We start from the raw sequence: 27,261 nt of genomic DNA, 5'->3' as shown, positions 1-27,261 counted from the left end.
GAATTCAAGGCCAGCCTGGTCTACAGAGCCATTTCCAGGACAGCCAGAGCTACAGAGGCACCCTGTCTTTTTTTTTTTTTTTTCTTTTTTTAAGATTTATTTATTTTATGTACAGCATTCTGCCTGCATGTGACTGCAGGCCAGAAGAGGGCATCAGATCTCATTACAGATGGTTGTGAGCCACCATGTGGTTGCTGGGAACTGAACTCAGGACCTCTGGAAGAGCAGTCAGTGCTCTTAACCACTGAGCCATCCCTCCAGCCCAGAGGCACCCTGTCTTGTAGGGTTTGGGGAAGTACCATTTGAAAGGAGCACCATGAAGGTAATAGGATTTGGAATTTGAGGACATCTCTAAGGGCATTTAAATTGAAATCAAGAGTACAAGTTAAGAGTGTGTGCATGTGAGGACAGGGAGTGGAGTGGACCATGAGGAGAGCTGGAGGAGACTGGCTGGAGAGGATGAGTGAGTGATCCTGGCTCCCGTTCCTTCAGGATGCGTGGTGGCAGGGCTGCCACAGCTCCCACCCTCTTCCCACATTTTCTCCTGCGCAGGTACCATCTCACATCAAGTTTCCTGAGAGAGCTGGGTGTATAAACACAGAGATACATAAAGGAACCCATCATTAACATAGAAAACAAACGTTGGACAGTTTATTTTATTGTCAAAAGCTGGAATACACTTTCCACCTTGCTGTCAACCTTGCATATAGCAACAGTTGGATCCCCCAGAGGTGTCAGCTTTACTCAGCTCTACACTAATATATGTCTACATCTATGGCAGCAACTATGAGGTTGGGTTTGAGACTAAGGCAGAGTATCATATAGGCAATAATAGATAAAATTTGTCTGTTAGGTATTTAGTAGAGAGGGGTCTTGCTAAGTTCCCAAGCTGATCTTGAGCTCCTGGGTTCAAGGAATCCCACAGCTTCAGAAGTACCGGAATGATTATTGGTACAGGCCACAGTACTTTGAACGTCCACCATACTCCCAATACTAGAGTTAAGTGTCAGTGTGGAGCACACACCCACACTGGGGATGGCGGCACGAACATACAGAAATGTTCCATCTCTCCTGCTGTTCTTACCCCTCTAACTTTCCCTGAGCATTTGCAACTTATGTTAAAAAGGAGAAATTAATGGCGTGTCTACACCAGCATTCTAACACCCTGCTGTCTAAAGTTTACAGAATTCCCTATCACACAGTCATCATCTTACACTCACAGAGACCCATTCCAGGCAAGTCTGGTGTTCTCTGTTCACAACATGCTTCCTTTATATTCCGTATATATGACTCTCGTCATGTCCCCTCACAGTAGTGTCATACTTCCCAGCGATCCCATAGCATGCCCACCATGTATGTAACAGTTTACATGACTACTAACGGACAGTTGAGATACACACCTTCTATTCCTTAAAACACAAAAACTCACTTTTGTGAAAAATATTCCAAGATTACTTTCTCCAAAAGATCACCAAGCCAAACATTTGGCCATACTTTTATTTACTACATATACTATAAACATATACAATACATGCTACAAAAAAAAAAAAAAAACGTTTTTTTAAAATTTACTTAAACTGTCAAGAAAGTGTATAGTGTTATAATACAATGGCACATGTTCATATTTTATTTCAAATTGGTTTGCTTATCACCCATTTCAAACCATTAATAGTGAAATGTTACTTGTGGAAAATTAAAATTACCTATTTGTATTATTAATAAACAATTCCAACAAATTAATAAGAATTAACCATGTCAAATATTAGTATCCAAAAATGGGCTCTTGCAGAAGTGATTATATAAAACATAGCAGCCGATTTCAGTTCACTTTGCTCTGTGACAATGCACTTATGCATCCGACTAGGGTTACGGCACTTGCTGTTCGGGAGATGTTTGTAAGAAGTCCTTTGATCTCGAGGTTCAGTAACTGCTACACCCAGCCAAATCCAACCAAACCGTTCACGTAACGGCTCTGAGCAGCTAATCACCGAGGGGTCCTTATGGTTCACGTAGAGCTGCATGCCCATCACCACACACATACCGAAGAGACAATACAAGCCAGCATCACAGGCAAAGGCAAAAGAAAACACAACATTCAAATCAGCTGTGACAAATGTTTTAGATGCCGTAATTTCAGGAACAGATTTTTTTAATTTATTTTCAGTTTTTGAAACAAGGTCTCACTGTGTAACTCCGAGTGCCCTGGAAGCAGCTCTGTGGACCAGGCTGGTCTTGAGCGCAGAGGGCCACTTGCCTTTGTCTCCCAAGGGCTGGGACGAAAGGCGCTGGCCACCACACCTGGCTTAGGAACAGGATTTAATGTGCATTTGGATTTACAGAATCCATGCTAACTGAAAACTGAAACAAGCAGTCAGGTGGCATATGTCATGTGCTACAAATCTGTCCATTCAGTATCAATGAGCACCTATTATGAGCTCCGCACTGGGCCAACATCTCCAAAGGTGAGTATCACTGTTGTTATCAAGCATTTACCTTAGAGTGAGGTAAAAGTGTATTAAATTAGCATCATCTCATTGAGTCTGCCTGTGGTAATTTAATGTCTGCTATCCTAGGCCAACTGGTGTCCCTGGGCCATTAACAAGCTTCTGCACTCTGCTCGTTCTTCCATACAAAATTTTCTACACACACACACACGTGCTAAGCAATGCGCTTGTCACTGCAATTACATGATTTGGTGTATGTTCAATGAATACAAATTCATCAAGTTAACCTAATGTAAGAAGGTAAATATTTTTCTAAAATGAGGTTCAAAGCGAAGAATAAGGTGTTTCTATTGGTCACCTACACCAGAGACCAGCAAGTGTCTTCGTCACCTGAAAGTCTCATGTTACAGTCCAAAGAAATCCTATAATTTGTGGCCTCAGAGGCCTGTCTCTGGAGCATCTGACCCCATATAAATCATTCTATACTTTAAGGGGCTTGTAAACTAAATGTGGACAAAGGAGAAGCCAAATGAAGGCAATATAATATACTATTTTGGCCATGTAAAATGACACATAATTTATGACCGGAACAGTTTTTAAAGTACCAATCCTACCCCAAATGCACAGAATTCTAACCTGCCTTTTATACAACTTACACATGATGCAGAGGGCAAAGTTTGGCCCTTGATACCTTCTATAGGATAAGTAAGTGATTGGTCCTTCCACTCCAAGTAGAATCTGAGAACTCTAAGCATCCCATTAGGACAAGCAATCAGGAAAAATGGCCCTGCCAGATCCGCCCCATCAGTAAGGAGAGTCTTAGGCTGTGGTAGCAGTGTGAACCTACGATGCCCCCTTGGAGGAAGGCAGAGAGCTGGGAGTTTATCCACTGAGTGAATCCAATACTGGCTTAAAGCTATGCACTGAATAAAGTGCTCTGCACATCCTGCTTCTCATCTGGAATGAAGATATACACTATCCTAAGAATCAAGCCACTTACAGGTACAGGGGAGGAGAATAACAAGGAAAGAATCCAAGAAAAAAAATCCAAGGAAGACAAATGCCTCTAGTAGTGTTCTCAGAATCCTCAGGATTTGAAATGTCAGAATGAGTCATACACTGGTCATGGTCCATAAACACAAATGCCATCCCACTGGGTAATATTCACACAGTGCATGGTTACTTCATAGGAGTGGGGGACAGTCTGCTGCCGTTTGACACCATGGATTCAGAATAAAAACAGAACCTCTGAAGAAATCAGGGTCAGCAGTGTGTAACATTCTTTTCCTGCCCATCAGCTTTCCACAGGTTGATCTGTTTTGCCCAAGAGAAAGGAGGCAATGTATTTACGTCTTCTCATACAGGCACGGCCACTACAACCTAAAACTGCCAGCTCAGAAGTTAACCACACAAGCCCTCTGGCTTCGTACCCTGGATATGGTAAATACAAGTTGAAACTGGAGTAATTCAGTCTTAAGATCACAGGCAACAGGATGCTTATATAAACTAGACTGCTTTGACACCTGTAAGAAAATTGTATAGACGGCAATTGGGGGTGGAAACAGATTGTTCTCATCTGTCAGCAAAGTGTGGAACTATACTCAGCTGAAGTCCTCCTCGGGATTCTGTTGATCCAGCAGACGGACATGTGTGAATGGGAAGTGACCTCGTTTGCCATTACACTCCCCTTCCCACTGACCACTCACATTAATCTTCGTAACCTTTACCAGCTCACCGACCTGCAGGACAAGAACAAGGAGAGCACTTTATTTCCAGTTAAGAATGCAAGGTGAAAATCTCCATTCTGTTAGGCATACCCTGCCCGTGTGATTGCTCTAGGGCTGATGTTATAGAAATGGCTACTCACTACCTCCCCGCCCCAGCAACCAGACTGGTTAACTTGTGGTTAATGCAGGCAAAAAGATGGAGTGCTGTTAGCAATGAAGAAAGACACTGAGATTACAGAAAAAGGATCCTAGAAGATGGTACCTCTGCAAACCTCAGCGTGTCTAGATGAGCTAATAATTTTCTCTGTTCTATATCCTCAGCAACCCTGCCCCACCCACGTCTTAGGGGATAAAGCCTAGCCCTCTTTGGCATATGTGGCAGCATGGCCCAGCCCTACCCTAGGGCATGCACTGCTTGCACAGCAGAGGGCAACCACAGCAAGCTGACTTCAGGCGCTACTGCTTCTCAGCCAAAGCCAAGCATCTATGAGAAGGTACAGGCCAGAACTCCAAAGCCTCCCAGTTCCCCACAAATGGTACCTCTCACATCTAGTAACTGACTTGCTGTTCCTTAAACTGGCACATATTTATAATCCAACTGGGGACAAAGGAGGAAAAATCCACTAACTACTGTAGGTATTACCAGCCAACTATATCACTGCTTCCACTTATAAAATGTCCCTTGTGAAATCAAATAAAAAGCAAGATGACTGGGACTAGAGAGATGGCTCAACGGTTCAGAGTACTGACTGCTCTTCCGAGCACCCACATGGTGGCTCACAAGCATCTGTAATGGAATCCGATGCCCTCTTCTGGGGTGTCTGAAGACAGCGACAGTGTACTCATATAAATTAAAAAAAAAAAAAAAAAAAAGCAAGATGACCGCTCCTTGCTTGTCACTTGAGTTTTACATAGAACTGTTCATGTCTCTTGAGTGTATTTGGGGTATTCTATAGATTTTTTTAAGATTTATTTATTTATTTAACGTATATGACACTGTCACTATCTTCGGACAACCAGAAGAGGGTATCAGATCTCATTACAGATGGCTATGAGCCACCATGTGGTTGCTGGGAATTGAACTCAGGTCCTCTGGAAGAGCAGTCAGTGCTCTTAACCGCTGAGCCATCTCTCTAGCCCCTTCTATAGATCTTAATTTCTAATTCTCACAATAAATCTCCAGGATAACAATTTTGATTTTATAGAAAAAGTGGAGGGTTAGGACAATTATGATATTCACACAGCTAATCAGAGACTCTCAAAATCTCTTGGAGTCACTGGCCAATGCCAACTCAGTGAAGCCCAGGGTCTTCTACAGAACCAGTCTGATCTCACAAACAGGGAAAATTCTTGCTCACTGGTCTGTCTGTAATTTCCCCAAGGGAAAATCTGAAAACCACAAAGGACTGATGTGGTTGTTTAGACATCAGAAAAACAGAGCAGACCAGAGGGGAGTAAGGGAAATAAAGGGTAAGATACAGAGGATGAAAAAAGTCAGCAGCTCCACCTGCCACTACTATGAGGGCCAGGGCCACCTAGGAAAAGGCAGGAGAGGACTGCAGACCACCACCAGGCCTGCACCCTGCAGTGTACACACATCAGGTGCAATTCACTGCTAGCAACCATTCAGCTCATCCTAACAGCCAAGGTTGTAGACTCTGGTGACAGCAGGTTGGTATATAGTCCTCAAGGACCCAAGACATCAAAGTGAAAGTAATGGGCTGGGGTGCAGCTCCACAATATGGCACGCACATGGCCCTCAACAAAGGACACAGGGAGCATTCTGAAGAGGTAAAATATTTGACACCTTGAGCTTCATGATCATCACACACATTCCATGCCTGTAAACTCAACTGTACCGCCTGTTTAAGTTTTGTATGTTTTTATTTTCTGTATGTCTTCAGACACACCAGAAGAAGGCATCAGATCCCATTACAGATGGTTGTGAGCCACCATGTGGTTGCTGGGAATTGAACTCAGAACCTCTGGAAGAACAGTCAGTGCTCTTAACCGCTGAGTCATCCCTCCCAGTCCTTAAGCCTTGTATGTTAACAAATGACTTTACACCTCAGGAAAAAGTGGGAGGGCTATCAGTCAACATACTACTTAGCTCTTCCTTGATCTTACATCAGCCCACTTGTCATCAGGCTTTTTCCCCTTTAAAGAAAATGGGTGTTCCTGTAAGGCCAGAAGCTACTAGAATAGAATTGTGTGAACCGTACAGCAAACCTTGGACAAACCAAAGACATCTTTTCTCTCCCTGTTCTTTATTCTTGTATGTGGGTGGTTTTGCTTTATTTTGAGGCAGGGTCTCCTATGTAGTTCTGGTTAGCCTCAATTTCACAGAGAACTGTCCGCATCTGCCACCAATACTGGGGTGAAAGGTGTTTGCTACTAAGTCTGGCCTTAGAGCCTTAGATAGAGAGTCTCAAGGTGTGGCACACACCTTTAATCCCAGCAAGTCAGAGGCAGGCAGAGCTGAGTTTGAAGCCAGGTAGGATTAGAGTGAGTTCTAGAAAACCCAGGGCTACTACAGAGAGAAACCCTCTCACAAAGAAAAGATATAGATTCTCCTGCTATAAAGGAGACTCAAGAACAGTATCATAATCTTAAATATAAAATTTGCTTTTTAAACACATAAGTTCCTAGTAGAGATCAAGCCATCAGGAGCTAAAAGAAAAAGATGACTAATTTTTAAATGGATCTATGAGGACAGGTAAGCAGTCAGCTGGGCTAACAAAACTCCCTAAGGTGGCCTTCAACTACATACTTTAAAAGACATTAAAATTAATAACCCCTTGTGCCTCGTGGGGTTGTCCTCTTGAAATGTTCAAAGTACTTAGGGGTTCTTGAGGTCAAGGACAAAAGCCAGAGAATATGACTAACCGTAAAAGAGCAGAGTTGTCACTGAAGCCTCATGAGACAAGTTTCCCAACAATTTGGGGGAAAGGGTAACTTAATTCTGGAGCATCAAATCGAGAACAGCTCTTGCTATTTCAGAAAGCCAGATGTATGTCCTTCCTCCTGTTAAACATCAACTCACTAAAGCATGGTTTTAAAGGTCAGACAAAAGAGGGAGGTCAGACGCTTTACGCTTGCTTTATTCTAGTTTCCTGACAGTGATGTAGGCTGACTGTGCACTCACACAGCTGAAGGTGAACTGGCATGCCTCTCAATGCTGGACTGCCTGTGTGCAGTACCTTATCCCACTTTGTACTACTTTATTTTATTTTTGTCCGTTTGAAACTGCTGTTACTATGAAGGCCTGGCTCACTGGCTTGGAATTCTCTACATAAGGCTGCCCTCTAACTCAGAGTTCCTCCTACCTCTGCTCCCAACAAGTTCCAGGATAAAGGGCTGTGCCAGTAGAGCAGATGTATCTGCCCCAGAGGTGCTACAAAGACTTTGAGGTTTCACTACTGATTCTCAGAGGGCCTGGTACTTGCTTTGTTGACCCAGCTAAATCTGTACATTATCCTTCTCTGCCTGCTCAAATCATGGATATATGCCATAACACAAACACAAGACTTGTTTCTCTGTAGCATCCTGGCTGTCCTGGAACTCAACTGTAGACCACACTGGCCTTGACTTCATGTAGATCTGCCTACCTGTGCCCCCTGAGTGCTGGGACTAAAGGCATGCAACACCATGCCCTAGTTAATTTATTTTTATGTGCATTGATGTTTTGCCTGCATGTGTCTGTGTAAGAGTGTTGGATGCCCTGGAACTAGCGTGACAGACAATTGTGAGTTGCCATGTCGGTACTGGGAATTGAACCCAGGTCCTCTGGAAGAGCAGCCAATGCTCTTAACTGCTGAGCCATCTCTCTACCCATCATTTCAAATTTTAAATGAGTATACGTAGACAAAAAGAAGCAGTTGGGGTACATGGTACATCTTAAGATTCTTAAGAAAATTCTCCAGCCCTGAACTCAGGACCTCTGGAAGAGCAGCTCTTAACTGCTGAGTGGTATGTCTGAAGACAGCAACTGTGTACTCACATACATAAAATAAATCTTATTTTAAAAAAGAATTCTCAAAGTTGATCGAAGGACCTTGAGGCCAGCCTGGGCTGCAGGGAGATCCTATTCTCAACATTAAATAAAAATAAATAATAAAGAAAAAAGACCTTAAAACCTACTATCAAGACTCTCAAGAACTCTTAGTTGAAGACGACCTTTATTTAACTTCTGATCCTCCTGCTTCTAACTTCCAAGTACTAGGATAACAGGTGAGCACCACCAGAACTTTGGGTGATTTTTTCCCCTAAGATAGAGTCTTAGTTTATAATCTTAGCTGGCCTGGTGCTATTAGCTACACATTATTTTAAACTGGCCATGACCTCACAGTAATCCTTCTTGGTTTCACAAGTGTTGACTTTATAGGTCAACTTAGCTTTCTTCACTTCCTCCTTCCTCTAAAGGAGAGACAGTAAAGGACGAAGTGCGAAACAGGGTCTTGCTGTGTAACTTAGCTTGGCCTTTGACATGGAAGCTTCCCTGGTGTTACAAGTTCCAACACTTCTTCTACCACTGTTGTTGCTCCATCTGGTCCTCATCCTCCTGACAGATCCTGTAACATCCTCAGGAGCAAGCCTGAGTATGAGGCATCAAACAATCTATAAAGGGGTCTAAATAGGGTTACTGGCTCCCAGGAAACTAACTGGTATGATTTCTGGCTCTGTACAACTGCTGAAGTAACTGTGACCCTAGTGAAGACATTATCAAACCTAGAATGATCCAGGAATATAACAATACCCAGCTATCTTCCCCAGGAAGTTTTAGCAATAATGAAAGAGAAACTGGAACCCAATGGCATTAAGTTCTGAAATTTACCCAACAGGAGGCAATCAGGGAACTGTAAGCGCCTTTGTGGGCATATCCCCAGGTGACTACTTTTCTACATTTTGTCCCTATTATCAGAAAAGACAGCAACCACATCAGCTTCCCTTCTGATCCAGATCTGCAGGACTCCAGTGAGCTCTGAGCAGTTAGTACACACTGCACAGGCACAGAAAGTCAGGGAAAAGGAACAAGTGACAGGAAACAATGGCTGTGTGTGCATGCTTGGGAGCCCAGAGGTTCACAGCAGGTGTTTTCCTGTCCTAAGTCTTCACTTATCTTTTAAAATAAGCTCTTCATATTTACTATTTGTGCATATATGGATGCATACGCATGTAGAGTCTGGTTTCTCTTCCTACCATGGGTTTCCAGGATGGAACTCAGATCTCAAGGCTTCAACGGCAAGCATCCTTACCTGTAGTCATTCCACCAGCCCAGCAATATTTTTGAGACAGTGATTCTCATTGAATCCAGAGGTCTAGCTGTCCGGTGGACTCCAGGGACTGTCTGCCTCATAGAGGGCTGAATTAGAAGTACATGCTGTTGCTCCTCCCTCTGTCTGTGGGTGCCAGGGATCCACACCCAGATAAAGTCTTTGTGTGGCAAGACAACTGAGCCACCTCCCCGGGCCTGTCCAAAACATTTTTCAACTTAACAAAGGCAAAAACTATCTCAAGGTTTGTCTGGGGAGAAGTTAAGGAAACTCTTTAGCACCCTCCAGCGGGAATCAGCAAACTACTACTTCTGAATCAAGTCTGGTTTGCTTTCTTATCAAGAGTCTGCTTGTTACTGTGTCTGTGTCTGCTGCAGAGCTTAGAGGACGACTTTGTGGAGTCAGTCTTCTCCATGCTGTTCTGCAGGGATTTGAGGGCTATATGGTCTCTATTCATAAGCACTCCACTCTGCCACTGTAACCAAAGGCAGTTATAAACAAGACAAGTGGACCCTGGTGTGTTTCATTAAAGCTATTAGTGAGCTAGCAAGATGGAAAGAGAACTTGTTTCAAAACCTTTAAGACCTGAGTTCAATTCCCAAAAGCCAAGTAAAAGGAGAGGTTAGTTAGGTGGTATACACCTTTAATCCTGGGAGGCTGAGATAGAAAGAGATTGTCTTGAGTTTGAGGCAAGTCTGGGCTAAAAGTGTAAGGTCCTGCCTCAAAAAGAAAAGGCTAGAGGCTGGAGAGATGGCTCAGCAGCAGTACGGACTGCTCTTCTAGAGGTCCTGAGTTCAATTCCCAGCAACCACATACATGGTGGCTCACAACCAACTGTAATGGGATCTAACGCCTTCTTCTGGTGTGTCTGAAGATAGCTGCAATGAGCTCATCATATATATTAAGAACAAAGAAACAAATAAAACACACAGCTGGGAGCTGGGCATGGTGGCACATACCTTTAATCCCAGAACTTCGGCAGCAGAGACAGGCAGATCTCTTGGAATTTAAAACCAGGTTGGTCTACATAGTAAGTTCTAAGCCAGGGCTATACAGTGAGATCCTGTCTCAAAGACAAATCCCCACTTTCTCTCTTTTTTTTTTTTTTTTTTCCCGGAGCTGGGGATCGAACCCAGGGCCTTGCGCCTGCTAGGCAAGCGCTCTACCGCTGAGCTAAATCCCCAACCCAAATCCCCACTTTCTCAAAAGCTCAACAAATGGAATTTCCTGGGAGGGGGTGGAAGAGAGGGTAGTGCAATGGTAGAGCACTTGCTTAGAATCCATGAAAGGCCTGGATTTTAATCCTTGTACTGCAAAAAATGTTTTTCTAAAAATTAATATTATGAGATATTTTAAAGTCTTAAAAGTGTGCCAGAGGCATGGCACAACTTACACAGAAGTGCCAGGAAGTATTTAAGATGCTGAGAGAAACACAGTGATACTTGATTTGTATTGAGTTAGTAGGCTTGAGGAAGTTCAGTTTGGACATTAGGTCACACTACAGATACTTGAAAGATGTCATGTTCATAAAGTTGGGTTGTAGAAGTTTGTAATGAAAAATGACTTGGGAGACGGAGGCAGGAGGATCAGGCTCGAGACCATCTTCACTACACAAGGAAATGGAGAACAGAATGGACTACATTACCTAAGATCCAGTCTCAATACCAAGGTCTGGACAGATGGCTCAATGGGGAAAGGCACTTGCCACCAAGCCAATGAGTTTAGTGTCTGATCCCCATGTGGTAGAAGAGGACTGCTCCCACAAGCTGCGTGACCTCCACATACAAAGTCACTACATGTATGTGTTCCCCAAAATAAATACATAAATGTAATCTTTTAAATGTACAACAAAGAAAACAAGAGTAGACATAGGATGTGAATATAAGCACAGACATTTTTGTATGTATGTTTTTGTATGTTCCTGGTATGACGAGTATGTAACTCACAAACCCAAACACAAAGTGAGAAAAAAGAGTAAAAGTTCAACTGACCCCCAAAGTCTAAAAACCAGGAGATGTCTCACAGATGAACACATCTCATTAGACAAGTTATGACAGTTATTTAATGCTGAACTAAAAATATTTACTTTTAATTACATTTATTGTTTTTAAAAACAGCCATTAAGTTATTAGGATACAAATACTTAAGACTGAATCCAAGCACGGCGACAGGTTTGTAATCTCAGCATTTGAGGACTACGTTTATACCTAGGCAGTACATGCCCTCTGCTTAGACTCTAAATTAACAAGAAAAAAGAACCTGAAATTAAAAAACAAAACAAGAAAAACAACAAAAAGTATTTAAGAGTCAAGGAGGAAGTATTGTTCAAGGCCAGCTGATGTCAACATCAGGCTATGATTTATTAAAATCTCATCTCAAGGGCTGGAGAGATGGCTCAGGGGTTAAGAGCACTGACTGCTCTTCCAGAGGTCCTGAGTTCAAATCCCAGCAACCACATGGTGGCTCACAACCATCTGTAATGAGACCTGATGTTCTCTTCTGGTGTGTCTGAGGACAGCTCCGGACGGTGTACTTATACATAATAAACAAATAAATCTTAAAAAAAAATTAAAAAAAAAATCTCATCTCAAAAAAGTAGATTCGATATTTCCAAAATCCTGTGTGTGTGTGCACCTGGTACATACCATACAAAAATGCTCTACCATTGAACCCCAGACACCACTCCTACCCAAGCCCTTCTTTCCAGGGCCTCAAATACTGTCCAGAGTCTAGAGGAGGAGGGTGAGAAGAAACTGAAACGCCTGTCTCCATGACCAGAAACCTATTGCTAGAGTTTCAGAAAAACGCCAATTAGAGATATACCACAGGCCTGCTCTTCATAATCTCAAACATCACAGGGATGAACAAATCAAAAGGTACCATCAATTTGGGCCCAATCAGAGATGCAGAGTTAGGCCAATAGCCACTCTATGGCACACTTTTATCTTTCTCATCTGTCCCAAGAAAAGCAGGTTCACACTGAACATGGTGCCCTAAGGAAGCAACAGTAGTGAGATCATCTCTATAAGTCAAAGGCAGGCTTAGTCTGCATAACAAATCACTGACCAGTCAGAGGTACACAGTAAGATCTTCCCTTTTAAAATGGTCTTCAAGTATGAAACTATATCCAAGTCATCTCAAGCCTTATCAGGCTAAATCAGAATATGGAGACTACAAAATTAGTCCATTTAAAGAAAACACCATTGTTCTGGACAGTCTATAGAGGCATAAAATAAGCTTTAGTATCTACCCGTACAAGTTGAGATTTATCAACAATGTGGCAATGCATCCCTCTACTCTGCACTAGTATGAGTCAGCCTGGGCTACATACCAAGATTCTGTCTTAAAAATCAGGGATGGGGGCTGGAGCGGTTAAGAGCACTGACTGCTCTTCCAGAGGTCCTGAGTTCAATTCCCAGCAACCACATGGTGGCTCACAACCATCTGTAATGAGATCTGATGCCCTCTCCTGGTGTACTCACATAAAATAAATCTTAAAACAAAACAAAACAAAACCAAACCACATTTAACCCCCAAATTTGGGAGGCAAGATTTGTATAGTATTTCAAAACAGAGAAAGCAGTTCAACCATTGATGCCTCTAATCATCAGACATCCTTAAAAAGAATCACTTTGGGCTAGAGAGATGGTACAGCAGCTACGTTTATGTGCTGTTCTTGCAAAGAGGACCCAGATTCGGTTCCCAGGACTCACAACCATCCATAACTCCAGTTCTGACCCGATACAAATGGGTAAAACATTTATACGGGTCAAATAAATCTTTAAAAAAAAAAAAAACTGGCCAAGAAATTCAAAGCTGAGGTAGAACTGACTGACTCCTCTCCTCGCCTGCTCGTGCAGTGACCTGTGCCAGGAATGCTGCGTCCCACCCAAGTCCACTGTTAGTAAGGTCTGCAGTCAATGTCAACAGCCCACCCACAGTGTACATAGCACTGTTAGGTAAAGGCATCATCCCCTCACCCCACATTAGCCTGAAACTTGCTTTCTTCATCTGCCAGGCAGTGTGACCCAGATAGCACACAGTTTACTTCTCAAAGCCAAGACAAGTTAGGACAATCTCAAAAAAATACAAAGCTTCAGCCTGTAATTCTAACACTTGAGGGCTTCTGCAGGAGTATCAAGAATTTGAAGACAGCCTGGGCTACATAGTGAGTCCCCATATCACAAAGCAAAACATTTGAAAAATACAGTTTTTTTTAAGCTGGGTGTGGTGGTACATGCCTTTACCCCCAGCACCCTCTCTGTGAGCTCAAGTCTACATAGTGAGTTCAGGGCAGACAGCAAAGTTACAGTTAGACCCTGCTTCAAAAAATCTAAACACGGTTGGGGATTTAGCTCAGTGGTAGAGCGCTTGCCTAGCAAGTGCAAGGCCCTGGGTTCGGTCCCCAGCTCCAAAAAAAAAAAAAAAAAAATCTAAACACATAAATAATGCAGTTTTCAATCAAATCTATGAAACTCAATTAACTCAATTAGACTAGAAATGAAAAAAATTTCAGGACTGGTGAGACTGCTCAGTGGTTAGGAACACGACCTGCTCTTCCAGAGTACTAGCATTTGAGAGCCAGCACCCACAAGGCAGTCTATAACTCCAGTTGTTAGGCATCCAATGCCCTCTTCTGGCCATTGTGGACATTTGGCACACAGACACATATGCAGGCAAAAGACCCATCACATAAAATAAAAATAAATCTGGTTCAAATACACCTTAGGTCACTGTATGGACTACCACTCACTTACAGGCAGTTCCTACCCTACTGTGGGAGCACAACCCAAAGGAAAAGGAAGAGCCAAGTCACAAGAGCACTTTCCCCTCTGCCACTGTGCTCCCCTAACCTCAGGCCACAATTATGAGAACTGGCTCCCTCTCTACTCAAGCCAGTCTGTTGGCAGGCTCTGGAATACGAGAGAGCAGGTCACCTCTGCATCAGCCTTTGTCCTGAATACTTACTCTTCCTGACACGTAATGAGGGAGCAAAGACACAGGTAAGAAGATGAGCTGTGAGTACTCAAGAGGAACCACAGAACATCTGTAATGAATGCCAGGTCATAACAAAGTGGGCTTCCACGAATGACTGAGTTAAAAATAATTCTTGTAAACACTGGCTTCTCAAACACACTAAGCAACAAAGAGAAGTAAATCTATTTTTTATAACTTACCCTCTTAGTTATGGCTAAATTCACATCTGTACACCAAATATCTCTGTGTGTGTGTGTGTGTGTGTGTGTGTGTGTGTGTGTGTGTGTGTGTGTTTGTGTGTGTGTGTGTGTGTGTGTGTGTGTGTGTGTCCCCTACAGCAGGGACCAAGGCCTAGTGAAGGCTAGCATTCAGCTTTTCTTGATTCATACCAAACATAATAGTAAGGAATCTACTATCCACTAAAATAAAGTCAGTTTTTGACTGAGCATGGTGGCACACACCTTTCATCCCAGCACTCAGGAAGCAGAAGCAGGCAGATCTCTGTGACTTTGAGGCCAGCTTGATCTACAAAGTGAATTGCAGGACAGCCAGAGCTACATAAAAACACCCACTCTCAAAAAAGCAGAAAGGAAACCCTATGAAAAACTCCCACTTAAGTATACTGCTACATCCCACTTACTACACTCTACTGTGGGCGGACCCATTTTGTTTTAGACAGTAGCAAACAGCAAGAAAGAAGTTAGGAATATAGATGAGAAAAATTACTTCAAGTTAATTCCTAATCAGGTGGTTATTAGTCAAAGGTTTAGTAGATCAATCAGAACATTCAGTTACACAGTTTTAAATTTACTCATTGCAAAATAGGTTTTCTCTAAAAAAGAGAAAACCCACATAAAATGCCAAAGTCAGTACTTAATGGTTTGACATCTACAACATCACAAAGCTGGCGCTGTATCAGCATTCCTACAAAGCCGGAAGAGGTCTGAAAGGGAGACCCTGTAGCAGATCTCGTCTTTCTACATTTTGCACATTATGTACCTCCAAAGCCAAGGCTGTCTTGTCGTAGGCATTAGGGACTCGCTTCTGGATAACCCTGGCATAAATGGGCCCATTCTGGAGGTTAGGGAGCGGAGTGTTGACGCTGGGTTGGGCATAGGGCCCAGGCTCCGGCCCACCCAGTGGCTGTGGGTGGGAACCCTCCTGGTTACCTCCAATCAGAGCCGATACTGAGGCGGAGGCGGGTCTATACTTCTCCACGTAAGGGACAGGAATCATCCCCCTCTTTCCTTCGCTGTCCTCTGCATTCCACCACTGCTCTTCAGGCTTATCCCGGATTCTCAGGATGTCTCCTTTCTTAAAGGGAAGATCTTCTTCATCATTCCCATTAAAGTCAAAGAGGGCCCGCACATACTCTGCCTCCTCCTGCCTGAGAATCACTCCACTACCCTGCCTTGATCTGGAAACTGGTTCTATCAGTGTTGTAGTGTCCAAATAGTGTATTTTGTAGAATTCCAGTAAAGCAGGCAATGAATCAAATTCTTGATCTCCTATTCGGAGCCTGGAGGGACTCACTCCTGGAAAAAACAGAGCAGAGTGTCATTTGAAGATATACTGAAGTTGACTTCATGCATTTCTCATACATATTTAGTCAATATCTGACCACAAAAAAAAAAAAAAAAAAGTATACTGAAAAAATAAAACTTTCTTCACAGTCCAAATGGGTATCGCCCTTTAAAATTGAGCATCCTCTTACAGAGGACCCAACTGGCTCACAGCTGCTGTAACCCCAGTCCAAAGGATCTAATGCCCATTCCTCCCCTCCCAGCACATGACCCACATGATGCACAGGCATCCACACAGACAAAACACCCATACACATACAGTAAAATGAGCATCCCCTGGAAAGCAAGATGCCCATCACCATGGGGAGGAGATAGGAGAAGGCCATGATGGACCCGGCCACTTGGCTTGCAAAGAGTGTGACACAGGCACTTCTTGACTCTCCAACACCATGTTCTGATGCTACCCTAGAAAGAAAGTAACCAAATACAGCCCTGCAGCCTCAGGAAACACAGCAAGCTCCCTATCCTAACCCCCTGGTTAGCCTTGGCTGGCCTGGAACTCACTTTGAAGACCAGGCTCACACAGATCAGAGATCCACCTGTTGCTGCCTCTCAAGTACTGGGATTAAAGGCATGTGGGCCTGGCCTCAAACTCTCCTTTTTTACTGGGTCCCTCCAACTGCTGCAGCAAAAGAAAAGCTTCAAAGATACTCTAAGTACACAGATTACAATCACTAAAACGTACAACTTGGAAGATGGCATCAGATTCCGAGATTTGAATTATAGATTGTTTTGTGTGCTGCCATGTGGGTGCAAGGAACTGAACTCAGGTCCTCTGCAAGAACAGCAAGCGCTCCTGCTTAGTCATCTCCACAGACCCAAAGATGTAATTACTTTTATGAATGTGTGTCTACCTGGAGGTACGTGCATGTGCATGCAGGTACCTATACAGTTTTACAGAATTACAACCTAGAGGAACCACTGCTGGCTAGATTTTATTTTTAATTTTTGTGTGTGCATGATGTATGCATGTAATCAGGAGACAACTTTGCAGAGTCTTGTCTTCCAGTTTTATGTGAGCACCAGAGGTCAAACTCAGATTGCCAGGCTTGTGGGGCAAGCACTTTGCGCACTGAGCCAATACACCAGCCCACTGCTGTTCTGTCTCTATGTATGTCTGTGGGGGCGTTGTATCCCCTAGAACTGGAACTACAGTTGTAAACTGCCATGTGAGTACTGCGAATTGAACCTGGGTCCTTTGGAAGAGCACCCAGAGCTCTTAACCAGGGAGCCATCTCTCCAGCCCTGCAATGGCTATTTTTTGAAAAGTGGTTTGTGATGTAGCCAGAGAAGGCTTCAGTCTATGATATTCCTGCATTGGCCTCCCAACTACTGAGACAACACTAATACCACCTAATACAGCTTCTTTTCACAAAGAACTGTTCCTATTCCAGTCTGTCCCCAGTAATCTAATTCATCATGTTCCAGATGAAGACAGCAACTGTGAAAGTCAGCTCTGCCTGCTCCAGAAAGCTCCAAGCACAATGTACAGAGGCATGAACACGGCACAGCATTTGCTGCTAAGAAAATGGCCTACAGCATGGAATGCCTTGCTAATGTTTAGCCATCAACAGACCAAGGTGCACCTGCCAAAATGTCTTCTACCTGTTGCCCTTCTGAAACTGGCTGACAAAAAGGTGTTCATAAAGTGCCACTCTTTTACTCCTGTTCTGTTCTGTTGAGACAGTCTATGTAGTCCAGGCTGGTCGTAAATCCACAAGGATCTTCTGCCTTGGTTTCCTGAGTGCTGAATTAGAAACACAAACTTTCTTCATATTTACTTTAAAAAAAGTGTTTGTTTTGAGATGGGGTCTATGTAGCCCTGGCTGGCTTGAAACTTACTATGTGACCAGGCTAACATCATGAGATCCAATTGTTTCTGACACCCAGGTACTGAGATTGAAGGCATGTACCAAGCCAATTTACTAATTTTTTATTTTTTGTTTATGTCTGTGGAATCAGGGGACAACTCACAGAAGCTGACTTTTCCTGTCTATCTCACTAAGGCAAAGTCTCTTATTTTTGCAGTGCTTCATACCCCAGGCTCTCTGGCCCCTGAAATCCCAGGAGCTTCGTTTATCTCTATCTCCAGGTCACTTAGGAGCACTAGGACTGCAGGCGTGAGCTGTCACATCTGCCTTTGTTACGTGGGATTTAACTTAGAAGGCTAACTCGGGTGACCAGGCTTGCCTGGCAAGCACTCTTATCCACTGAGCCTTCTCACTGTCCCTGCATATGATTCTTAAGTTTTCTGAAGTTAAATGTGTGTGTTTGTGTTTGTTTGTGTTAGTAAGAGGGCAATTTTAAGAAGTGGATTCACTTCTTCCGCCCTGTAGGTCTGTGATTGAATTCAGCCCATCCAACTTGGTGGCAAACGCTTTTATTTACCTGAGTCATCTCATCAATCCCATATATTATTTTTTTATGACTATTTAGGTATTGTCTTATTGTGTGTGTGTGTGTGTGTGTGTGTGTGTGCTCCCAGAGGTCAAAAGTGGTCAGATAGGGCTGGACAGATGGCTCAGTGGCTAAGAGAACTGACTACTCTTCTGCTCTTCCAGAGGTCCTGAGTTCAATTCCCAGCAACCACATGGTGGCTCACAACCATCTGTAATGAGATCTGATGCACTCTTCTGGTGTGTGAAGACAGCTACAGTGTACTTACATATAAAATAAATAATTTTTTTTAAAAAAAGTAATCAGATCACCAACAGCTGGAATTACAGGTGGCTGAAAGCCCTCTGCTGTGGCTGCTGGAAACAGAACAAGTCCTGTAGAAGAGCAGGAAACAATCTTAACTGCAGAGCCCTGTCTCTGACCCCTACGTTGATTATTCTTAATCAACATAAATGTTTAACTTTGAAATTAAGGGAAATGGTAAAACAAAATTCTACACCCAGCTTTTAGCAACTTACAAAGAAGGTGTGAACTGGTGAGCAAGAAGCAAAGCAGCATGTCTTAGGCATCTTTCCACATGGCTTTTATTGCAATGGGAGCTGTGTTCCTAGAAAAACCAGCAGCAGCAACAAAACAAAACCAGTAACAGCAAACTGTGGATATACAGCAAATCACAAGGAGACAGTTCTGACAAGGCATGAGCATTTCCAGAGCACCTGTACTCTAAGGAAGGCCACCTTCCCCAGACACACACCTCTTCTTCACCCACTGCTGGGATGTGCTTAAGTGAGGCTGGGAGGAGGGCAGGGTCTGGAGACCCAAACATACCACTAAAGCAAACACCTTTGTTGTGAGTACAACAAAAAAATATTTATTTATTTGTTTATTTGTTTGTTTGTGTTTGTGTAGCTCTGGCAGTCCTGGACTCACTCTGTAGACCAGGTTGGCCTCAAACTCAGAGATCCTCCTCCCTCTCCAGTGCTGGGACCAAAGGCATGGGTCACCACACCTGGTACAAATCTTTTTTTTTTTTTAAATAGCCAAAGATAAGTTGTTTCTTGTTCCAATGCTGCTAAAGCTGCATGGTGTAAACCAGGCTCACTGGGCTTTTGTTTTGCTTTGGCACTCCCAACTATCAATACACAAGCAAAGCAACCAACAAGACCTTTGACACACTTTCCCTGTAAATCATTCTTAGTTGGTGCTAACATTACAGTATCTGTGGGCAGTAAGATATACGGGGCAGGAAAACCTCACTGATGCAAACTCCAGAAGGGAAGAAAAGGGAAAAGAATATACCTAAGTCACAGATAAGCCCAGACCTCACCACAGCTATGCATTTGGGTTCCTCTCCCCACCCCCAGTCACAAAGAGCCAAAGGCAGGAAGCAGAAGGAAGGGAAAGAAAGGAGATACTACTTGGTCAGTCTAAAAGACAGAACTACAGATTCACAGCTGTCTGGGACTGGGAAAACCTCACCTCCTCTCCATCAAACCTGGGCGGATTCTGAATGTGCTTGGATACTGGGACTGAACCTAGTCCTCACCCATGTCAGGCAAGCTTCATTCTGAGGCAGGGCCTTATTAAATCACCCCATCATGCTTGAACTTATTCTGTAGCCTAGACATGTGATCCTCAACATGTGATCCTCCTGCCTCAGCCTATCAAGCTTGAATTATATACAGGTTTACATCCCTAGACCCAGCTTGAGTGTGCAGTTATGAATTAACATATCAAAAACTAAACATTAGCCAGGTGTGGTGGTAAGTGCCTGTAATAACAGCACTTAGGGGGCGGAAACAGAGCAAATGTCCTTTTTCCTAGCCACTCTGGTTACACATGGAGTTCCAGGCCAGCCAAAGCTATATAGTGAAACAAGAAACAAGATAATTAAGTAAAAACATAAAAAAAAAAAAAAAAAACAGACAATTGGGATTATTTTAAGTAGGTACTTCTCTACTACTTGCAAAACCAATTACTTTTAAGCTGTTCAGGCCTCAGGCAACATCAGTTTTTACAGTATCATTCTCCAAAGAACTCATAACACCTGAGGGCTCTGTGCTAAATTAGGCCTGGTTACTTCTGGCAAGATCAACAGCTGCTACACCATCAACCTTTCCAAAATCTCACAGCACTTCCTCTGCCCCGCATTACCAATCCTTTCTTCCTCCTCCATTACCTATGACATTTACAGAATCTGCATAAATAAATCCCAGCAAAGAAGGGATTCTGCAGACTAAGGAAGCCTGGCTAGTAATGTATCCCCCTATGAACCCCAGTATTTGGGCTGTAGAAGCAGGAGTATCAAGAGTTCAAGATCATCTTTGGCTACACAGGGGAGCTCCAAGCCACCTGGGCTACCTGAGACTATTTCCAAAAAGTAACTAATATTAACAATAAACACATGAATAACGACTATGCAAACAAAACTCTTCTTAAAAAAAAATACAGTGGATATTTGCATGGTACTTTGTAGATCAAAGTTTGACAGAATCAGATTCTTATTTACTGGCTGTATAAACTGGTATCTCATTTCTCTGTGCCTCAGTTTATAAAACAGGTCATAGACCTATCTAACAGTTTCTGAAGTGGCTGATGAAGAGAACTGTCTAATCTAAGAAGAGCAGCCTCGTCTAAGGTGACACCCATCTCCAAAGACCTAAACAACAAAATCTCTGCTTTACAAAAAAGCCAGTGGCAAGGAGGCCAGTGAGCTGGCTCAGCAGGTCAGGGACTTGCCATCCAAGCCTGGTGATCTGAGCTCCTCTCTGAAGCCCACATGACTATGGAAAAGAACCCAGCTCCCACTAATCTCCACACCTCAGCACATGCACCCCTGAGAATAACAGTAAAAAATTACAGTCATTATATTAAAAGTGCTGGTGGTCAGTAAGATGGCCCAGTAAATAAAAGCATTTGCCACCAAGCTGACAGTCTTAGTCTGATCCCCAGAACTCACATGGCAGAACAGACCCTCTAAATTCCTTAAGAAATAAATGTTCAATTTCAGGCTGGGTGATGGCTTAGAGAATGGCGCTTGATGCACAGGCACAAGAATCTGCATTTAGATCTCCACCATTCACGATGAGAAGCCGAGTCTGGTGACATGCTCCTCCATGACATGCTCCTGTAAACTCAGCACTGGGAGGGAACACTGAGGTATCCCAGGGGCTAATGGCTAGCCAGCCTGGTCATCTGATGACAGCCAGGTGTGTAAAGAAACAAATAGAAAGCGCTAGAGGAAGGTGCCAGCCCAACACCCACCTCTAGCCTTCATACCTAGGGGCGCACAGACACGCTACAGACCTAACCCCAAGAAAATTTTACTTCACCCAAAAATCTTTGAACTACACTTTTTGCCAGAGAAGGTACCACAGTATCTCGGTAATCCTAGAAAGCAGAATAGTCTGATTAACTCAAAATTCTCTCCAGGAAATTTACAATTCACAGGAGTGTGGTAAAGCTGTGGCAAGTTCTACAGTTAATAAACTTATTTTATCTTACCATGGGACATCTTTTGTTGTTGTTGCATAAAGTTTCTCAATGATTACTAAAGAACTTCTCTGGAGAGCAGCCGAGCGATGGCTCAGCAGTTAAGAGCACATGCTGCTCTGCAGAGGACCTAGGTGGGTTCAGTTCTCAGCACTCAAAACCAATCCAATTCCAGAGTCTAATGCCCTCTTCTGGCCTCAGCAGGCACTGCATGTACATATATCTACACTTGTAGGCAAAAAACCATATACATAAAATTAAAGAAGAAAATCAAGAAAGAACTTCCCTGGAACCATTACATTTGGAGCATACCCTGACCATCCATCTCCAAAATGAGATAAGATGACCATAGCCAGGACCTTGTAAGCAAACACTGTAAGCTATATCCCCAGCCCAAGTTAAGGTCTGAGACTCACCCACCTACTAGGCAACAGTAACAGCAATCGAAACACTGTAGACCCAAGGTTCTCAACCTCAAGCCCTCTACCCCTTTCTACCCAGCATTACTAAGACACTGTGTGTTTACCAACCACATTGTGCGTGTCGAGAACCTTTCACAGCTGAGAGGCTTTTCCTTCCACTTGAATCATCTTCTAACATCATTATATTCTTAAGATTAAATTTATAACCTGGGTCTTTATGAAATATGCCTGCCACATTCAAGTGTCTTACATATTGCATATGAATCCATTTACTCATTACAATAGCTCACCTTATGAAGTATTGCTATTTTCCAACTTTCACAAATGAAAAAATTGTAGCAAACTTTAAAAAACAAAAATTGGGGGCTGGAGAGATAGCTCTGTGGACAGTTCAAGTCCCAGCAACCACATGGTGGCTCACAACCATCTGATACCCTCTTCTGATGTGTCTGAAGACAGTGACAGTGTACTCATTTACATAAATAAATAACTTTTTAAAAAAAGTGTCCAAAGTTATACAAGTAAGAAGTAGCAGGTGGGGCTGTAGAGATAGTTCAGCAGTCGGGAGCAGCGGCTGTAACTCCAGTACCAAGGATCCAATACCCTGACACAAACATACATGCAGGCAAACCACCAATGCACAACCAGAACTAGAGACCCAGTCTTGAAATTATACATGTGTATTTTCATTCAAGTTTGGATTTTGGCTTCTAATTCCCCGCCCGGCCTGAGAAAATCTAGCTTTATCTCCTAAATGCTGGGATTACAATTGCAGGCCTGTGTCACTAAGCCTGGTCTGTGTGACCTGGGATTGAAACCAGGGCCTTCATTCTTGCTAGAATGAAAATTCTATCAATTGACAGAAGCTGGGTACATCCCAACTTCTCATTCAGTTTAGAGGCCTCTATCAGTCAAAGTCTAGTCCTCGATCATTTCAAGTGGAGGAAATTAGTGGATCAATTCTCCCAAGTCTTCTCTTTGAAGCCCACCTTGCAGAACATGACCAGTAAACTCCAACAGACTTCCCCCTATAGCTCTGGGGCACAGTAAAGACGTTCCTAGGCCATCATCATAGCTTAGATCATCTGTGGGAGCTAAACATCTATGCTAGGTTCAAATAGGGTCATTGAGCTGGGCCGATGGCTCATCCTAACAGGGAGACAAAGGCAGGAGAAATTAGCCTGGTTTGGGGGCTGGAGAGATGGCTCAGAGGTTGAACACACTGACTATGCTTCCAAAGGTCCTGAGTTCAATTCCCAGCAACCACATGGTGCCTCACTACCATCTATAATGTGATCTAGGCACACTCTTCTGTCATGTAGGCAAAACACTGTACATAATAAATAAATCTTTAAAAAGAAAGAAATTAGCCTGGTCTACACAGAGAGTCCCATGTCAGGACTACAAAAAGATTCTATCTCAAAAAATAAGTGGGATAATGCAACAATCCCTGGCCTGTCTTACCCACATGCCTCTACAGTGTGTGCACACAAGTGTAATCAGTTCTAGGCCAGCCAGAACTACAGTATGTGCATGACTGATGTGAGTCTGTGGAAGTCAGGACAACTCTGAGGTGTTCCTTCTCTTATCCAACCCCGGGATTGAGGATCAAACAAGACCCTCAAGCTGGCAAAGCTGTGCTTTTGCCTACTGAGCCACTCTGCGGGATCTCAGAGCACTCAGATGGCAGAAGCAAGAATTCTCCTGAGTTCAAAGCCAGCCTAGTTTATATGGTTGCAGACCAGCTAGGGCTGCAGAGTGAAACCCTGTTTCAAAACAAAAGAATGGAGTTCCCTATGTGCACCCCAGGGATTCCAAAGCAAATAAACAAAGAATACCAAAATTATACAATAGTCAGTTCTCAGGTCACACTGTCTAGTTCAAATTCTGGTTTATATGCTAAATGTTACAGGTTACTGGATTTCTAGTTCTTCTCCCCACCTCCAAATGAAAATGTTTTAATAAATGGAGATTGCAGAATTTCACTCATTGGATTGTTTTACTGATGGTGAATTATATAAGGCACATTTAGCAAAGCATGTAGCATACAATAGTCAGTCAATAAGTGTAAACTATTAAAATTATATATGTCTCTCTAAAACTCAAGTAATTCCTGTGTGGCTTCAAAAGAAAAACAGTTTAATGGATGGCAGAACAGCGATTAAGTGACCATCATAAAGACAGCAAGTGAATTGAGTGTCCTACAGAGAAAATGGGGAACACGACAGAACAAATTGCCACAAAGCCAATGAACTTTCCACACCTAACCCACAAACTGGCAATCTTCTCCTCTCCTAGGCCAAACACCTATTTTGAAAAGGTGGAGCTACCGAGATATAAAACCACAAGCCTGCCTGATGCTAGTCCCACATTTTCAAACAAGGAGAAAACTGAGGACCGAGTCCCTCACCCCCAGCTATTGGGAATAAAACCTAGCCTCCCCAAATGTCAGGCAAATAAACTACCACTCAACTATATCCCTAGTCACACCCCCTAACATAACTTTTTATTTTGAGGCAGAATCTTGCTAAGTTTCCCAGATGACCTGGAACTTGTAAAATCTTGCCTCAGCCTCCTAGGTGCTGGGATTAAAAGCATGAATTATGAAACTTGGCTGAGAATTGAATTTCAACAATAACATTTCATCTTACTACTGCCCTTAACACAAAACAACAGATTATTTTACAGATAGCACAAAAATAGAATTTACTATGTTTAGGGCAATTGTGTTGTATCTGATTTTATATTATTAAACCAACAGACACAAAAAGACTAAGAAGACTTCAGTACTCAAATTTTCCCCTTACTTGTGTGCCAACACCAAGAACTGTTTATCCCACCTCTACCTCCTCATTTGTGGCCAAAGGGAGTAAGTCTAAATTAGGATGATCCTAAAAGGAGGTCTACTAAACGGCTAACCAGGGAGTCTCCATTCATGAGATTAGCTCAGCTCTAGGAGGAACAAGCTTGCACTTCAAACATCCAGAAAGCAAGAAGCTTGGTGCCAACACACAGAGACAACAGTAATCTCAGAATCACTGTGCATCTCACAAACTTCAAGGACGAAGTGCATGAATTTCCTTAACATTGCCAAGACAACTGCAATAATACAGCTGAGACAATTACAACTCAATGGTCCTCGATGAGGAAAACACAGCGGGATAATTATTCTTGGTGTATCTGCCAGCTAGGTCTGCTCTCATATCCTGGAAGATTTTGACCACAGCACCAACTTAGCAAGAAAAGACCCAGAAGTACGTTGACTGACACTGTTTAAGCCCAGGAAGAATGAAATTCCATTCACTTCCAAGGTTGTTCTCCCTGGCCTATGCTTGGTTTATTTCCTAAAGGAAAAAAAAAACCTTCCTCCACTAATCACTTTGAAACTAGAAACTCTACGTGCAGCGGGCAGTCTTTTGGACACTTAAAACCTCTTGGACACAATTTGCCAGCTAGGCTTCAATTACGCTGGGCTGGTCACAGAAAGCTTTTTTTCTATTACCAAGTCACTTAGTTCACCACCTTCCACAAGGGAAGAGCACGGTAAAAAGATTTTGGAAAAATGCCCAAGAAAGGAAAAAGCTGACCGGCTTCCTGAGGGTGTCTCCATCCCTCCCAGCCAGCCAAGTACGTGGTGACTTCCTACCGAAGGCCACCAGGGGAGTATGGCCAAACCCAGCTCTAACACTGCAGGAAACGTTTCAAGCCTAAAAGCCACTTGTAGGATTAGCAGATCCATTCTGGGCATCTCTGCCAAATGATGTCCCCGCAACATCCCCATTAACTCTTTGTCCCCAAGTTGCCTGGCCCTGCCCTGCCCTGCCCTTGGGCCTGACCCTGGCGCCCAGCCCCACCCCGGGGCCGCAGCAGTTCCCCTTCCCCGGCTCCCAAGGCACACCCAGAGGCCTCGGTGAGCAGCTCCTCCTCCCCCACAATCCCGCTCATCGGTGGGAACCAGCTTGGTCAGAAGGCAGCTCCCCCGCCAGGTTCACTCCAGCCCTCTCTGCCCACGTCCCTCCTGCAGCCGACCAGGGTTCTAGGGCCTTCACCCCCGCCCGGGCCTCCCGCCCGTCTGTCCCTCACCCGGCGGAGGCTGAGCGGGCGACGGAGGCACTGGAGGGCGCGGGCCGCTGCTGTTGATGATGTAGTGGGAGACGCGCGAGTTTTCGGAGACGCTGAGCACATAGTCCCCGGGGCTGGTGCTCGAGTCCCGCACCAGGAAAACCCCGTGCCGCTGGCCCTGCAATAGCGCCACCGCCTCCTGCCGGCTCAAGCGGCCCCAGTACCAGCTACTCCGCTCCTCCGAGTCGAAGTTGCCTGCCATGGCCGCCTCCGCGCCTTCACGCTGGGCCGCCGCCGGCACGCGCGCCCCTCCAGCCCTGGCGCCCGCCGCCCAGCGGACCGGCTCCGGTGTAAGCCTCCCAGCAGCGCCCGAAATGGCGGCGGCAGCCGCGGGCCTTCCCCACCGGAAATGACGCGCTCTCTACCCGAGGGAGGCTGCCGGGAAGGGGACCGCCGCCCGCCATTGGGAGAAGGGAAACGGAGTCCTTGGGGCCCGCAGTGCGCATGCGTCCTCATGGGCGTCGCCGCCCGGTCCAGAACCCCAACGGCGGAGGATGGGGAGGCGGAGTCTAGGTTTAAGGGGCGGAGCCTCAATCTTCAGACTGACTGGTGTTTGACTAACTGGTGTTTGACAGATTGGTAGAGGCGGTCTTTCTCCCAGGACCTACAGGTAGCAGCTCCAGTAAAAGGACTGGAGTAAAAAAGATGATGTGGTCCCAGGATGCCCTCAAAGCTCCCTAACAAGCTGGTCTTTCCCGGTGTTTCCTTCGGTTTCCCCGGAGGTCAGTCGAAGTTCTTGCTATCTAGGAGTAGCCATAGATAACACATTTGCCTTGCAGGTGCAGTACTGACCTAGACTGAGCCTTAAGTCACCGAATTCACAG

The 27,261-nt window shown here is 44.1% G+C and overlaps 1 protein-coding gene across 2 annotated transcripts; it reads right to left on the bottom strand.

Annotated features, from left to right (window-relative positions):
• Window positions 1–623: 623 nt before the first annotated feature.
• On the bottom strand, window positions 624–26,859 carry Crk (CRK proto-oncogene, adaptor protein). 2 transcript variants are annotated; one of them, XM_006246913.3, is made up of 3 exons: window positions 26,399–26,859; window positions 15,591–15,956; window positions 624–4,183 (listed from the first exon to the last, which is right to left on the bottom strand). In XM_006246913.3, the coding sequence occupies exons 1-3, from the start codon at window positions 26,637–26,639 to the stop codon at window positions 4,176–4,178; spliced, it is 615 nt and encodes a 204-aa protein (XP_006246975.1). In that variant the 5' UTR covers window positions 26,640–26,859; the 3' UTR covers window positions 624–4,175. The 2 variants fall into 2 exon arrangements, with proteins under 2 accessions (XP_006246975.1, NP_062175.1); NM_019302.1 differs by having other exon boundaries at window positions 3,920–4,183; window positions 15,421–15,956; window positions 26,399–26,678.
• Between the last annotated feature and the right edge of the window lie 402 nt (window positions 26,860–27,261).

Source organism: Rattus norvegicus, chromosome 10, assembly GCF_036323735.1.
Source record: "Rattus norvegicus strain BN/NHsdMcwi chromosome 10, GRCr8, whole genome shotgun sequence".
In the NCBI taxonomy this organism is placed as follows: domain Eukaryota; kingdom Metazoa; phylum Chordata; class Mammalia; order Rodentia; family Muridae; genus Rattus; species Rattus norvegicus.
The sequence above is the reverse complement of the archived record's forward strand: the minus strand, read 5'-3'. Positions and strand labels throughout refer to the sequence as shown.

Coding starts and splice junctions, on each gene's coding strand:
- Crk (NM_019302.1), bottom strand. CDS start 26,639: ATGGCAGGCAACTTCGACTCGGAGGAGCGGAGTAGCTGGTACTGGGGC. Junction 15,957..26,398: donor GCCCGCTCAGCCTCCGCCGG/GTGAGGGACAGA, acceptor TGTTTTTTCCAG/GAGTGAGTCCCTCCAGGCTC. Junction 4,184..15,420: donor AGACAGCCTTGGCTTTGGAG/GTACATAATGTG, acceptor CTTGTCCTGCAG/GTCGGTGAGCTGGTAAAGGT.